The sequence below is a fragment of the Lytechinus pictus genome, chromosome 7 (assembly GCF_037042905.1).
Source record: "Lytechinus pictus isolate F3 Inbred chromosome 7, Lp3.0, whole genome shotgun sequence".
In the NCBI taxonomy this organism is placed as follows: Eukaryota; Metazoa; Echinodermata; class Echinoidea; order Temnopleuroida; family Toxopneustidae; genus Lytechinus; species Lytechinus pictus.
Window position 1 is genome coordinate 48,730,728 of NC_087251.1, and position 16,253 is coordinate 48,746,980.

The 16,253-nt window shown below is 36.9% G+C and overlaps 1 protein-coding gene across 2 annotated transcripts; it reads right to left on the reverse strand.

The window, feature by feature from the left end:
* Positions 1-1,728: 1,728 nt before the first annotated feature.
* On the reverse strand, positions 1,729-12,858 carry LOC129264276 (transmembrane protein 26-like). Of its 2 annotated transcripts, none has more exons than XM_064102983.1 (4): positions 12,582-12,858; positions 11,326-11,549; positions 7,004-7,241; positions 1,729-4,317 (listed from the first exon to the last, which is right to left on the reverse strand). In XM_064102983.1, the coding sequence occupies exons 1-4, from the start codon at positions 12,627-12,629 to the stop codon at positions 3,379-3,381; spliced, it is 1,449 nt and encodes a 482-aa protein (XP_063959053.1). In that variant the 5' UTR covers positions 12,630-12,858; the 3' UTR covers positions 1,729-3,378. The 2 variants fall into 2 exon arrangements, with proteins under 2 accessions (XP_063959053.1, XP_054758101.2); XM_054902126.2 differs by lacking the exon at positions 12,582-12,858 and adding an exon at positions 11,642-12,171.
* Positions 12,859-16,253: the final 3,395 nt, after the last annotated feature.

The window sequence follows — 16,253 nt, forward strand, 5'->3', positions numbered from 1 at the left end:
TGTATGGTTTAAAATGACTTTGATATCAAGAGTTTCCGGGCGTTTCGTCAGACGCTCTTACACGATAGCCAATTTTCATTATAACCTGTCCGAGGTTGCAAAAATACCAGCACTGTCATGACTGTCTCTCAACGTCTTGTTATATGATAAGGCTCCGTTTTACAAAGAGTTGTGAATTTCCGTACATCGACGGATACGGACCTCTACGACGCAAGTTGATTTTGAATGAGACTTTTGGCCCCGTCGCAAGTTGTGTGACATGAGCAAATTTTAACTTTTCGCAGCCACAACGGGAACATTAGATCTGCGGTTCGTGTGCAAAATTTTAGTTACTACTATGGCAACAGCCATCGAGGGCCCCATGGGCGTCCTCGTAGAGCTCGAGAGCGCCTCTGCAATATGGAAGCAACAGTCAATCAGCGCGCCTGCATGTAGATTGATTCTTATATTCTTACACTCTGTACAGGCAACCAAAGCCCCCCAAAAAATTATTGATTTTCACCAAAATATAGGTCTATAAAGGATTCAGGTTTTGAAAATGAATAGAATCTGGTGATCATCACCACCTTGGTATAATTTCCTAACAATGTAAGAATCCTTTGAAATCTAATCCCCCATTTCGGGGAAAGTAAAGCATAATGCCCATGGGGCATATGCCTTTCACATGCATTGTAAGCCGAGCGAGATGGCTTGTCGTTTGTGTAAGTAATTCTTTCCCTTAATATGTACTCGAGTTGCTTGAAGAACCACTTTCTTATCCATGCCATAATACACCTTGTAGCGCTTCTCTGGACATGTCTAGCCCGGTGGAGTCCGGGGGTGTGGAGTGACGGGCAAGCTGAGCAGTAAAATGGTTATGGTACGGTATCGCATGCGTTGATATCTACATAGATCTTAAATCTGGATTTTTCTCTCTTTTATTGTGGCTCCTCCTACACAAACGGCAAGCCATCTCGCACACAATGTGAAGACCATACGCTCCATGGGCTTAATGTTTTATATCCCCCCACAATGGGCGATTAGATTTTAAGTTATTCTGACATTGATAGAAATTGTACCGAAGAGGTGTTGATTACTAGATTATATTTATTTCCAACAAACTGAATCCATGTTTATAGAACTATATTTTGATGAAAAAAAAATGTTGTTTTATTGGAAAAGTCAAGAATTCATTTTCGGTATAGATGTAAGAATATAAAATTATATCTACAGGCGTCCTGGTTGAATGCCTCTTCCATTATACAGAGGCGCTCTCGAGCTCCCATGTGGCTCTCGACAGTTGCAAAAAAAATCATTTCAAATCGGACAAGTCGCTGTTACCATATGTAGTAGCAACAAGAATTTTGCACACGAACCGCAGATCTAATGTCCGCGTTGTTGTGGGTGCGAAAAGTTCGGACTGAATCGATCAACCACAACTATGTAAAGCCAGCAACGTCAACATCAAAAGGCACGTTTAATATGTTTTATGGATATGAAGTATGCGCAGACATTCATTATTGTCTTGACAATTTGATGTGCCCTTCTTGGGTTAACAAAGGACCTTGCTTATGCAATTCCTTGTATAGAGAAAATTATATCAATGATAAATTCCCATATAGTTGAGGCTGATTTGATCAATCACAACTCTTTGTAAAACGGGGCCCAGGTGTACACAGACTTATCGTATTTGCACGATAATATCACAATTTCAACGATTGTGTTTTACATTAAAAAAAATAGTTCTACAATTTTTAATGGTCTTTTTACATTTCATCATCAAAGAAATTCAGATCACATCCAAAAGAAACACTTGTCTGAAATGGGATACAGGATTGCAAAGATTCCCTGTGATTACTAACTATTTCTTATATATGAATAATTGTGATGTAATGTGATAAGACAACCTTATTTGAAAATATTAAGAATTCAGATAAACATATGTATGAAACGTACATTAATCAGTAATAAATTATTTATAATACTTTATAAATAATTGAATTGATTTTGACTGGGTAATCATGATTTTATTTTCTTCTATTCTATTTATGCAATACTTGATACAATGTAATTTTAATTAATTTACACTCATGACTCCTTTACGTAATTTGATTTGTTATAATGAATATCTTTGTTTGTGTAATAATAATAATATGTCCATTTATATATCGCAGTTACTATGTGCATATACTCAACTACGCTTTGATACTTGGTATCATATTATTACCCTGGCTGTAGCTGAGTCGCCATATTAATAGGCGCTAAAGCGTTCAAGGAATAAATCCTACCGGGTAACCATTCACATCACCTGGGTCGAGTGCGGCACAATGTGGATAAATTTTCTTGCCGAAGGAAATTACGCCAAGGCTGGGATTCGAACCCACGACCCTCTGTTTCAAAGTAATATATGTATTGAATGCTTATATATTTTTTCTATCTACTCTTTTTATAATGTTTTTGTATGTTATTATGCTATGTAAACATGCATATTTCAGCCACTGGCTGCAGATCATGTATTATCAATAAACCATTTATATTCTATATTCTATTTTATTCATTGAATAGTATTTTGAATTATGAAATACAGGTTCTGGTCATCTGGTAAAAATATATATATATTTTCGGGTTTTTTTAAACAACGACTAACATCAGTACATAGAAACGCAATTAAAATGCATATCCTTTTCCACAATTACATAAAAAAGAGAATTTTTAGCAGATCATATTACATGAGTGTTCCAACACTGCATAATGCAACAAGTTTATGTATGGTAGATTTTCACTTTTTAAACGTCACATGGTTAATTCTGAAGCAAATTTTACAGTACACGATTATATGTCTTACTAATAAAATTTGGGCTATTTCCCATGGATAGAAGCTCTTATCTTATCTTTGTACAATATAATTTCAGAGGAGAAATACTATGAAAAGTAACCGGGAGAGATAACGTAGGAGAGTCATACGATATGCGATTAACGTAAATAATGCATAATGATTCACCCCAAAACAGTATCTTGTAGATAAATAGAATCATTCCTACCAATCTTATTCCAAAACCTGTTTCATATAATACTTTTACAAAATGAAGTTACCTATTAGCCGTGTTTAGATTTTTTTAAAGACAATTTATTTTCCTCTAAAACAATAAAATCATAAGATTTAAAAGTGGAAATGTGTTTAAAAACATTAATACATCCAACATGTCCAAAAGCGGTTCTCGTCACTGCATACAATTAGTACACATGTGGACACACCTAGCACCATCAAAACTTAAAGCTGATTGAACCCGTATATAAAACATAGTCTTTACAACGCTCTCAATTAGTAAAATATCAACGTTGATATAATTTTCAATATCACAGACATGATCTGTCGATAAAGCAGATTGAGCTCTTCTCTCAAAGTTCATCGTTTTGCAATGATTCATCATCTTCACAAATTTCAAGGGCCACTTCTTGGAATCCAGATACTGCTGAAACACCAGACTGAGCTCCCTCTTGTCCTTGGGGAACCTCACTGCTTCTGGTTTCTTCTTCAACCTGGAAAGCGTCCTCGCCTTGGTCTGTGGCGCCATCGTCAGTGTTATCACTTCCTGCTCGTGAGATAGTGACCACGACGCTTTCGGTGTTGGTTTCCCCTTCGCCCGTGAAGCCTCCATTTTGAAGACTTTTTGCATTGACAACCGGATGTGAATTCCCGGCCGGCAGCGTCGAATGGCGCTTTACAGAGAGGCCTTTGCGTCTCCTACGGAAACCTTGGTGCACCTTCACACTGACGCGGTACGACTGCAGCGCGACAATTAGTCCGTTTTTCGCGGCGAAGAAGATGAGTGTCTCCCCTACGTATCCTGTCGAGAACATGATGTAAAGGCGGAGGATCAAGTACGGGCCGTCCTGCATGAAGATACTCACCATCAGAGACCATATCTCGCTTTCGCAATAGCAGCAGCAGGAAGCTTTACAGTTGAATCCATTAGGTTTGCTCCCTTGGACTGCGGTTGAATCGTCGGAAGAGTCACGTGATTCGATTGGACCGGCGATGCGAGGTTTTCGCTGCTTCACCGCCGTTAACCCCAGGGGAATCTGTAGGAGGCTCCAGCACCAGACAGCGATGATGAATCCAACGTAGATTTTATCACACGCCACAGCCTCGATACTCAGACTGTCCGTTGCAAATTCCAGCATATCTAGAGACATTGCTGTCAGAGCCAATAGCAGGCTGGAGAACTGATCATGTGATAGCTTGCCTTTGGGTGCCATCCAGCGACCGAAGATGATGACTAACATCATGATTTGCTGGAAGATGGAGGAATAGCGCCGACTCAAATCATGTGTTGCCTGCAAGTGAAGCAACATTGGAAATACTGAATTATTAGTTTGTTCATTTATAAATCCGTTGATACTATTTTTACATGGACAATAGAGATCATTTCTTTCTACTACGTGATGAATGTAACATCTTTCGGGTTCATCCCATGATGTGATCGGTTTAAGAAAATTTCAGTAATGACGAATGGAAATGACTGAAACAGAAAATCGATCAAGAAATACTCGTGTTTGTAGGCATATGCCCATATTTCATTGCAGTGTAACCTAAATTCATTTTTTTTCTCCATGTAGTATTTTGAATAAGACTGCACTGTCCCAATTTGTGTGGAAGCTAAAAGTACTATCAGACATGGTAAAATCAAAGATACTACAAGGGGAAGATCGGAATGTACAAATAACGCGTAATGAAACGCTCGGGAAGAGCGCCCCACAGCGTTGAGTAAGTAACGACCTTTTTTACCTTTGCGTATCGCGAGATGGTTGTATACAAAACATATGAGAGAAATGGTGAAGGGTTGAAGGAATAGACAATTTTTACATTTTAATTTTCTTTTATTCATTTTTTTTTCTTAAATTAAAGATGAATATATTTCAGAGGTTTCTTTGTATTCCCATGTACCACCCTTGAGCCCTCTCCAGCGGCGTAACAGGGGTCGGTGGCCAGGGGGGGCAAGATCCAAAAATTTCCCGGTCATATCATGGTATGAACAGGCGTAATGGTGTAATGAGGCGACACATTGAGAAGGCCAGATATTGCGTATCGGGCTGAATTTATCTTTAAAAAAAAGTTGCAAGCGAGCGAAGCGAGCTAGCAAAAATTTTGAACTTTTTAATTAAAAAATTAAAATGTTGTGCTAGATTTTTGACATGATATCCAAAAAATAATATATTTCACTCTTCTCTCTTATGATTCCTTTTTTGTGGTCTGTACGCCACTGTGAACAGGATTCTTTGCGGCAGTAGCGTGAAGAGTAAAAAAAAAAAAAAAAACGAGGGGCGCAGTATAGCACATGTCCTAAAAAGCTGCTCTATATAAGTCCAGAGCGAAGCGAGCGAGAAAAAAATCACCTTTTCATGAGAATCTAACTTTGAGCTATTTTTTGACATTATATTCAGTAAATAAAATCATATCCTACACTTTTCCTTTGCTTTTCTTTCCTCCTTTTTTTTCTTGTCTGTAGAACTTTTTGGGGCCATGGCCCAACCCTTCCATACGCAGTGCTGTGCGGTTGGGGTCCGGGGCGGAGCCCCCGGAACTTCTTGATATCAAAGCCATCATAAAACATGTAAAACTTCACAGATTGCCGCTATTTTAATCAAAATCGCGGGCATATACAGAATATAGCTCTTACACAACACATTTATTTAACCCAGTTGCGTAATCACCAAATATTTGGGGGGGGGGGCAAAACATAGCAATTTTGGAAAAAATTGTAAAAAGTCGCCAGTGTGCAAAGCGAGCTGGAAAAATATTGCCTATTGAAATTAAATTCTAATTATGTGATAGATTTTTTCATTATATTCAGCAAATAACACATTTCATTGGTTCCATTCATTTCATTATATGTTGTCTCCTTTAATTTCTTTTATTTCCTCTTGGGTGTGGAACCAAGACCCCCCCCCCCCCCCCCCTCCGCGCCTGTATGCCAGTGATTGAACGGGGGGCGTTATAGAGCCATTTGAAGGTTATAAATGAAGAACCCCTACTGCATGGGGTCTGGGGCAAAGCACCGGTAGCTCATTTGCATAAAATTTAGCAACGTGACAGCACAATGTTGTATGCAGCCCATCTTTCTTCCCGCTCTTTAATTTCAATCATCGGCAGCCCGGTCGTATTATTATTTATTTTTCTTGTCCCTTTCCTTTGTTTTCCAATTTAGCTTTTGGCTAATTACATTCTACCTTCGTTTCCCGCTATTGTTTGCCATTTTTTATCTTTTAATTTATTTCCCACCGTGTTATTGCATTACATAGGCCTTAATGTTCTTCTTTCCTACATTTTCCCGCTTTCCTTCCTTTTCCATTAAAAAAATGGGATTTCTTCGTTTTCTTTTCCCTTTCCTTTTCCCCTTTCCTTTCCCTTCCCCTTTCTTTCTCCCTCCTTTTTTCTTTTTCCCGTTTTTCTTTTCTTTTCCCGGTGAAATCCGCCAGGGGGGGCAACTTGCCCCCCCTGCCCCCCCGCCTGTTACGCCACTGGCCCTCTCTAAAGTCCCCTCTCTCACACAGCTGCGTGCCGATGTGCCATGGTTTACTTACACAACGCTGTTGGGCGCCCTTCCCCAGGAGCATTTTTCGGGCGTTTGGGACACTGAACTGGAAGTGGTTTGGGAGCGTGTCAAAAATCGCCGAAGTGTCCGATCTTTCCCTTGTAGTATCTTTGGTAAAATTAATACATTGGGTATAACTCCAAAATAATGCTTCCAATCTTCCTTTGAAATTCGTTTTTTTACTACGAGTATGATTTAATTTTTTTCTCAGTACTTTCGTTGCTTCTATTACCAAGTCAACCCACCCGCAGTTTGAACCATCCCTATCAACCATATCATTATCAACGTTATCATTCTTATCGTCAAAGGTGTCGTCATCATCATCATCATTATTATTCATTTATTTATCGTTATTGCTATTATTATTATCATTATCACCCTCATTACTATTTATATATTATTTTCTTACAGATTCTACGGCTACCCACCGGATCGAGCACATGGTCAGTGATGTTGGCTCCGAGGAGGCTGTCAAAGTGCGTATCAGCCTCTTCCTCCATCGCCTCCACAACGGCTGAACGACACTCGTCATAGAACACAACAGGACAGGTGGTGGACATCTGCATGGCATCCACAACGTGCCTTCTGAAGTTGAGGGCGTAGATCTCCAGTATGATGATACAGGGGACAACCCATAGGAGATAAATGAAAACACTTGGTATAAACCTAGATGGGAAGAAGATTAAAAATATTATTATATTTATATTTCAGAATCATTTTGAGGAATCATAACCAGGGACTTGGCCATAAAAGTTTATGTATTATTACTGGGGGTGCTCTGACAATTTTCAGCATATCCAGTAACAATATAATGATCCTTCATGACCAAGTCCCTGTCATAACGTTACCATACATATCATTTTATCAACGTTTTAAGTACTTTGTGAACCTAACCCATTTGATTGAAATTATAATAGGCATTTGTATAGCGCCATCTATCTAGAAACAATTTATTCCAATGCGCATTGATGTTATTAGTATTATTACCCCGGCTTTAGCACGAGCTGCCTTTCAGCGCTCGTGCATTCAAGGAATTAATCCTGCCGGGTACCCATTCACCTCACCTGAGACGAGTGCAGCACGGTGTTGATAAATTTCTTGCTGAAGGAAAACGCCAACAAATTTTGTTTTCATGCACCAAGATAAAATCAAACATACCCAACGCACGTAAATCGTTTTCTTGAATAATTTAACAAAAAAAAGTAGAAATGGCGTAAGTCCAAAATGTTTGATTCCATGGAGTAAAACTTCCGAAAAAAGATGTATTGTCCAATTAGTCCTACTTTTCAAGAAATATAGGAAGATGATATTAAACTTCCTTCTTGTCCTTATAGAAATCCTTTTTTTTTAAAGTTCACTAATCTCCAGAAAACAGCGCTTTCATATGCAACTAGCAACCCTCATGGTGTGTTAACACCTTTTCCAAAGTATGTTTTGGTTTTTGTAACCTAAACGCTCCATAATTTCATTAACGATCTGAAAATGATTACGTTCATGGCCGTTCGCTGGATTTGCTCCTAGAGGGATATAAGTAAAATATTTAAAAACCGTAGGAAGAAATTCCTGGGCAGCGCAGCTAAATTGGTTAATTATAGCAGCGCTTTGTATCCTCAGGCAAAATGCGCTTTATGAATTCAACTTTTATTATTATTATTATTATTATCATTATTAAAACGTTTGGAAGCGAGGGGACAAAACGTCCGGTCTTCCCCCACTAAGCGTCTTTTGCATTTGAAAGATGGAATAGGATTTGGTGAATACTTCGCATATTTATTTAAAGAAAACTTGGACTAAATGAAATATTTTCGGAAAATTCCTGGGAGTGCGCATCTGCCCCCCCCCCCCTTCCCCTAATGATACGTACGGCCTTCACTTTTGGTACTCTCTTTCACTCTTTGCTATGGAATCAAACAACTGTTATAAACCATGAACTTAATTATCCTGGCTTGGAACAGGGTAATATCTTGTTGGGGAGGAGTGGATGTTATTGGCACGGATTTGTCATCGAGAAGGTGTCAGTGCTAAAAAATGAATGCTTCGTCATCTTTGTAAGGCGTGATCTTAAATCTAAGGCAAATTTCCTATGACTATCCAGAAATTTGCTTTCCACATTTTCTTAAACTCTTTTGACATTGTATTGCGTAGGCAGTGTTTTCAGTATCAATGTTCTGCACATTACATTAATTAGAAAGGAAATAGCGAAGAAAATGTTTGTGTCTTTAGTTCACCATGCAAATTTAGTTAGCCATTGAGAAGGACTATTAAGTTGGAGGAATGAAGATTATTAAGTGAAAATGAAGAAATTTTAGTGGAAAATGAGGTGCAAAGACTGGCAGTTAACTTTTGGATGATTCATTTTAGTTAATGTCCTTAATTAAAGCTTGACCCCTACCCCCCCCCCCATGAAATTTGTATATTCGATCAGCTTTAGGAAGGCCTTAAAACTAAAATATAAAGCGTGCGATTTTGCTATTTTGTTTACCTCCAACAAGGATCATGATGACATTAGCATCAATATCAACATTTGCATTGGCATATCATGTCATTTCCCTACTAAATCTTTCTTGATGGCTTCCTTCCTATTTTCACACCAATGTATTAATAACATATTATACAGATATTCCACATCAATGTATCAAATATAGTTTTAATTGTGAAACAAAAACTAGGAATTATTCGTCGCTGTAAACAGTATTTTGATAAAGCACAGTTGAACAAGCTGTATTTGGGCTTTTGTAATGCCTCATATAATGTATTGCTGTACCGTCTGGTCGGGAAGATCTGAAATTAATCACAGTAAGCTAGAGAGATTACATAAGAGGGCGGTATACATGGTGTCTAATTTCTCTTGGGAAACTCCATCTGAACAAATTTTTTAATTATCCTGGCCAAAAATACGCAATGTCTTTTTTAGAGCATCTTGTTTAATGGTTTACAAGAAGCTGCTTTGTGATAAGTTTATTTATATAGAAGAAGTATCCTCTGGAACAACAAGGAGCACAAATAAGATGAAAATCAGGGTGCCATATGCTCGTACAACCTTCTACCAGAAATATTTTTTGTCACAGGCCCATTGCAATGGAATGAATTACCCGAACGCGTCCGTTTCATAGAAGACATTAAACAATTTAAACGGTGAAATGGCAAAATGGGAAAAAACATTTGATATGTAATAGGGACTAATGGTGGAATCTATTCTATTCTTTCTCCTCATCTTGCACATGTCTTATCTCTTTGCATGTGTATATACAATTTTCGTTTACTTTTAGGTAACATTTGTACAGTATCATATTTCATTTTTTTTTTGTTATTTTCCATAGTTAATTATGATTATTTCATTATTTGATTTTTAATATTAGTATTTATGCTCTATTCGTTGTTTATATTTGAATATATCACCATGTTTGATATTGTGTTTGTTACGAAGTGCCCCAACGAAAACCAGCTTGTTGCTGATTGGGCTACCCTTCTTTTAAATATTTGAAATAAATAAATAAATACAATGACAAAACTATCACTGCTGTTTTATTACTTTACTTTTAAAAAATATCCAAATGAATTACAACTGTCAATAACTTTGTAAATTAAAACCCATGATAAAAAATAAATCCTCAATTAGATTATCAAGTATGTCTTCTTTTATCATGTGTGCCAAATTTTGAGGGGTAGATCAGAGCATTCTGGGGCTGTGGCGAAAATTGTAAGCAAGTGCATAATTATAAAACCACACTTTGTAGTATGTGTCATTAAGACTGTCACTTATGCTTTGTAGATGTGAATTTAATTCAGAATATCAAATTTTAACCACTTTTACTGACTGAGTGTTTCAGGATAAAGCACATTTTAAATTATGTTATGTACACCAACTATTACTTAAATGTAAAAAAAAAATGTTTCGTGTAACGTCCTCTTATATAGAAATATTTTCTAAGAGTATTATCATATCATCAGAAAGGGGGCACTTTTTTACTTTTAGACAAGAGGCAAATCCTTAAAAATTCTAAATGTTAAACCATTGAAAAGTCTTGATCACGTTGGTAAGAAGATATGTACAAAATTTAAAATGTTACATGACAACATTTCAGTATCGTTTAACCAGATTGTCGAGAAAACATTAAATAAAATGATAACTGCATTCGCTTGTCAAAATCCCTTTTAACAATGTCTTATTCAGAATATGGATGAATCCATGTTCATTTAAGGAGGTTATTATAGTTTTATCACATGAATCGATACCAGGACGATAATTGGCTGATCAGGGCATATGAAAGTTTGCAATCAATCACAAAAACACTCTAAAAAATATTGGGTAAAAATTCCCAATGAGGGTATTGTGTCCAACCAACATTGGGCATTTCTTTTGGGAATCCAGTGTGGTGAAAATTTGGCTCATTCTAAAGTAATTTCTGGCTTATTTTTTAACCTTACTGGACAATATGCTTCCCGCATTGGGTAAAATACTGCCCCAAGTTACCATCATGCTGGTTAAATTTTACCCATTATTTTTTAGAGTGAATTTGGGATTAAACGAAAGCTGTTTTCTCAGCCAATGAATTTGTACCATTTCGGAAGATTATGACAGTGTGTATTAACATCATTTGACCTGTGACTCGATTTCTCCAAGAAGAATTTTGAGACTTTTCTTCAACATATTAGCTACCATCCAAAAAAGATGCAATGGTTTACTTATAGCAGATTAAATTCCCCGACAGATGGCTATTTTTAGGGGTATCAATAAGGACAGTCTTACCAAGTCCACTCTCCCCTCCTCTTGTACTTCAGAGTGACGATAACTTCGATGGCTGATGGTATGAGGAGAGCGTTCAGGATGAAGACCCTGCCCTCCTTGATGATGTCGTGAACGAAAAATGTGAGTATAATGCCGTTGGCAGCGTAGATGAGCCGGACAATGAGAGCCTTGAAGGCTGCAAACAGTGAAACTTTTTTCTCGTTCATTGTCCTCGCGATGTTGACCTGTCATTCAAAACAAGCAGAAATCAGTTGTTAGATATTCCTCATTAACGATAAAAGAAAGAAAATGGACACATATACTAAAAAAAACTTACTGTCAAATAGTCTTGTTTTGGATCGAGTTATACCAATGTGACGTTGTTGCGTGTATATTTTCCCTGTGTTTGAATGTCTAAAGCTACATGCATATACATGTATGAATGGTGATTCCACTTCAGTGGATTTTCATTGAGACCCCTTCATTCTATAATGGCGAATACATGCAGGTCTGAAATAAAAGAAACTAGGATTTCCTAATCCATGACGTAATCTGGTTCTTTTCACGATGATCCATGTTTTGAGAGGTTTGAGTCACTGAATAGTAAGTAAAGTAATAAATCCTTGATTGACCAATGAATAGATGGACAACCCCACGAGCACTTATCAGTTTATGCCTTTTGTCCCTTTTTGCCTCCTGTCAACGAATGGTTGCCATGGTTGCGGATAGGACGGGTGCTATGTACCTCATTGCATAGTGTTCAAAACTCTTGTACTATAAAATTGTTTGAGGTTCAACGTTCCGAGCTTAAATGAATGGTAAGTATGGGCTTAGAGTCAACTGAATATAACATCAAGCCAATATGACGACACCTTGATACTACATTTTGATTGGCTCCTTACATTAACAAATAGCACATTGTTTAAGTATGTCACTCTATCAACAAATTGCTAAAACATTTTTTGTAATTGTTTAAACTTTTTTAACTTGTTTAAAAATTAAAACAATAGTTAGTAAAGTGATGGGCTTAAACAACGTGCTTAAAATTGTAAACAGCGTTTTACAGTACGGTGTAAAACCTATCTGTGAAATGACGAATTACACGAAAAATTTGGACTATAAAGCTTTGGTTTTGGCGTTACATTAAGATCGACCTGAGAGAACCTTGATTTATGCTTTTCAAATGTCTAAAAACTGTGTATCAAATCCTAAAAATAATTATATGAGGTCAAAATGATCATTAAATTAAATCTACAAAATAATTAAGCAGCTCTCACCAAGCTGTGAAGACGGGGTCGAAATGCAAAGTAAGTCACACCACACATGTATCACTGAGGAGTTTTGGCTGAAACGATTTTGCAATACACTCTTATCTTTTGGAAAAACGATGGTCAAAAACGGTGGTCAGCCCTTAAAATTATGCTTAATCAATCGTCATATTGAATAACTTGCCCTGGACTTTATGTCATTTTCAGGGAATCTATCTCCCGAGCAAAAAATAAAAGAATGATCATGTGCGCCACCATACGGTGCGCTGCGATGACCGATGACTGCGTGGAATAAACAAATGACCATATTTTCGGCGGGTGATGTGTCAAGCAAAACCGGCCCTGACAGAATAAATGATAGAATAGGTGGCATCTAAATATAGTATCAAACGATGTGAAACAGAAAAAGAAAGACTGAAGGGTTAAATATGATATTATACACTGAAAGTTTATCCCAAATTTAGATGTTCATTTAAGAAAAGATCAAAACTGTCATTCACTCGAGACTTTTTTTTAGATTGCGCTCTATACGTGCCCCTCCAAACGACTTAATTTGCCTTGACCGAGACCGATTCGCGCAGTCTGTGCTAACTCCAAACTTCACCTTCATGGGTGTAATTATTTTTCAAAAACTAACCAGTAGTTATTTAAATCATCTAAAAACGCTCGTAATTATTTATCAAAACACTAATTCCCCGAAGGACCGAATGATTTTCCTTTATGGGAGATTATGAATAAGAAATAATCCAAATTTATATTCATGTGAAGAAGAGTTCTCAGTGTGCATCGCAGATTTTATGTGACTTTTAAAAGTCTCTTTAGGCCTATGACGTCAATGGTACGGGTCTAAGATCTAAATATATATCTTGCATTGCTTCGAGCCACTAGTCCAATCTATTTACCGTGACACAGATTCACCATTTTCATCAGGCTGCGCTCCTCAGAATATGAATTTCAACTAGAATCTACTAACAGCTCTAAGCATATGACAAATATAATTGTTGTGATATATACAGCATAATACTCATTGGCACGACCAAGCGCTGTTTTATCGTCCTAATTGTCGTCCTAATTGTGTTTACTTGGTAACAAAAGTCATTCTACAGATCAACGTGCCCCTTTTACGTCATGGTGACATCATGATGACAAAAGCTTATGATGATATTAACGCCTCCCTGGCGCTAAATTATTTTTATTACACATTTTTTGCCTGGTACCCTAGAGTTTTCAAAGAAACGCAAATTATGCAGTCAAAAAGGATTTATGGTTATCTGGAATTTGATATAGTGACGAACACTTAGTCATACATTTGGCCTAATCCAGAGTATTTAGCCCAGATCATTAAATGAAAATGAAAATTCAATTCATTTCAATCTATTCCTTAACCATCAAACACAAAAACAATGCAAACAGATTGACAACAAAATTATGCGAAAATACAATGATAGTAAGGTGACCCCGGAAAAGCAAGGCAGTTGGCAAATTCGACGACATTCAAGTATTACAAAAATAATTTTTGAATACGGAGGGACAGCTAGGGCTATCATTTTAAACAACAAAAACAGAATGATTTATGAATTAAAATGTATTCGTTATGATTTTCACACAGGCTACCCCCATGCCCCTTTCCCGAGGAGACGTTTCATCACAAGCCTCATGCATGCGATGACTGTGTTGGCTATATTAGCTATTACGCCTATAGTGATAACATAAGCAATCGGACAGGTCGATGGGATCAATGAATATCGAACAAAATAAAAAGGTAAGGATTACTTGTTTCGCTCCGTTTGTCATGTTTATGAACTTGTCAACGTAACTTTCTTTTTTTTTCTCTTATTGCAAAATAGCTATCGTAGTATAATTGAGTCATTTCCCTTTGAGCTAACCTTGGCAGGAATTCGTGAAGCAGAGATCGGTGTAGTAGTCATTAATTGATTGTTGTTATCGGTCATTATTTTGATGTATACTTCCCTGTCCATTTCCACAAAAAAATATGTTAGCGATAATGGTACAGCGGCGATAGCCGAGTATTTTCTAAAAAGTTGAATTCATAGAAAAGTAAGATATCCTGTACTTTTACGAGAAACTTATTCAAAAAGGCTGACTTTAGTCATTACTTAAAACGTAATTAGCATGAATATTACCAAAGCAATATTATTTAATAATAGGAAAAAATAATTTTTCATTATTATATATGCGATATTAAAAGAAAGAAGATAATGTGAAATATGCCTGATAATTTGAAATTTGGTTTGATGTTCCGGCCGGGGGTAAATATTAAGATAGATTTGAATTGTATTGTAATATCATTTTAAATCATAATTCATACCTCTTGCCTTTAGATGGTGCAAATGACCACATAGCTACTGATCAAACATAAAGTGAATAGGGAAAGGCTGGACAATTACTGACCTTTACGTCACAAACTACATGGCACATTACCAAATAGATATCATAATCATACAAAGGGGTGTAGGATGTGTGCTCTGTTTTTTAATATCTGTACCAGAACATCCCTGATACCGAAGCGGGAATGGACCTTTCATATTAATACTAATCATGCAGATACATTTTAAGAACTGTACAAATGGATTTCTAGCCCATACACCGTGACAGACATTCAGAACAATGATACTATATAGTCTAAATCGAGAATGTATCGCCTACACCTTTTTTTTAGCTAAAAGTAAACGATAGATGAAATATTACACACAGTTTTATACCAACCTTTTATTACGAAGAAAGATCACTGTTGGGTGTCAGTTTGGTGGCAAACAAGTTGGAATATTCCCAAAATGTAAAAAGTGTCTTTAAAAGCACGAGTTGCATTATTCAGATGAAGACCTGAAGATTTGCTTAGACGTTGTTGCAGCAGGCCTCTGCTTTAAATGCAAAATGTGGAATATCGCTCTTAAATCCCATTTTCTCGTCTGCTTTTCGAAAATCTGACGAAAATAATTGCTTTCCAATGGTAGTTTGTTGCTGTTTAAATAGTTTTCCCGTCAGGGGAAACAGAATAGAGATTTGTGCACAGATTGACCTGGCATGAGGGTCTCAATTTCTTGGATTCATCATAATAAAAACTTAACAATAACCACCAAATACTCATCTGGCCGTTAGCCAGGATGCTTGTTCCGAAAGAGCCAGAAAATTGAACAGTTGATCTGACATGGAAGGAACACTCTTAACCCAACTTTGTAAAATATAGGATATCTATGTCATTTGTAAATGCACGATAGGGCAGTTATTGAGAAATCATCATTATTAAAACAGGGGCAGACTATAATTCCGGGATAGCTTGGTATTTTTTTTATTCCCTATAGATAACTGCGGAAATCATAACAATTGAAATTAATTGGATTAACCTCATGAGCGTGAGTCAGTGATTTCCCATTATTCGTCATATAGGGATTTTTCCAAGGCGCACGACGGATTCAAGAACTCAGTAAATGTATTGGAAAGGCCTGCCAAATGACAAAGATCAGCTAGGGGTCTTTCTCGAGAATTAGTGAACCAGAACAGCAGTTTCGTCCTGAGTTTCAGAACTGACGAAAAATTGCAAAATTATGTCGTTTGTCCAGAGTCCAGGACGAAACAGTTGCTTTGAATCACCAATTTTCGACAAAGACATTTTGGTTGTTCATTGTCAAAAAGAGCATAATTATGACAATACATTTTCAA

Bases quoted from the DNA above. Each gene is read 5' to 3' on its own strand.
- LOC129264276 (XM_064102983.1), bottom strand. From the start codon at position 12,629: ATGTGTGGTGTGACTTACTTTGCATTTCGACCCCGTCTTCACAGCTTG. The intron at 11,550-12,581 runs GTGAGAGCTGCT...TTTGAATGACAG, and splicing joins GACCCCGTCTTCACAGCTTG to GTCAACATCGCGAGGACAAT. The intron at 7,242-11,325 runs GTAAGACTGTCC...CTTCCCATCTAG, and splicing joins AGGAGGGGAGAGTGGACTTG to GTTTATACCAAGTGTTTTCA.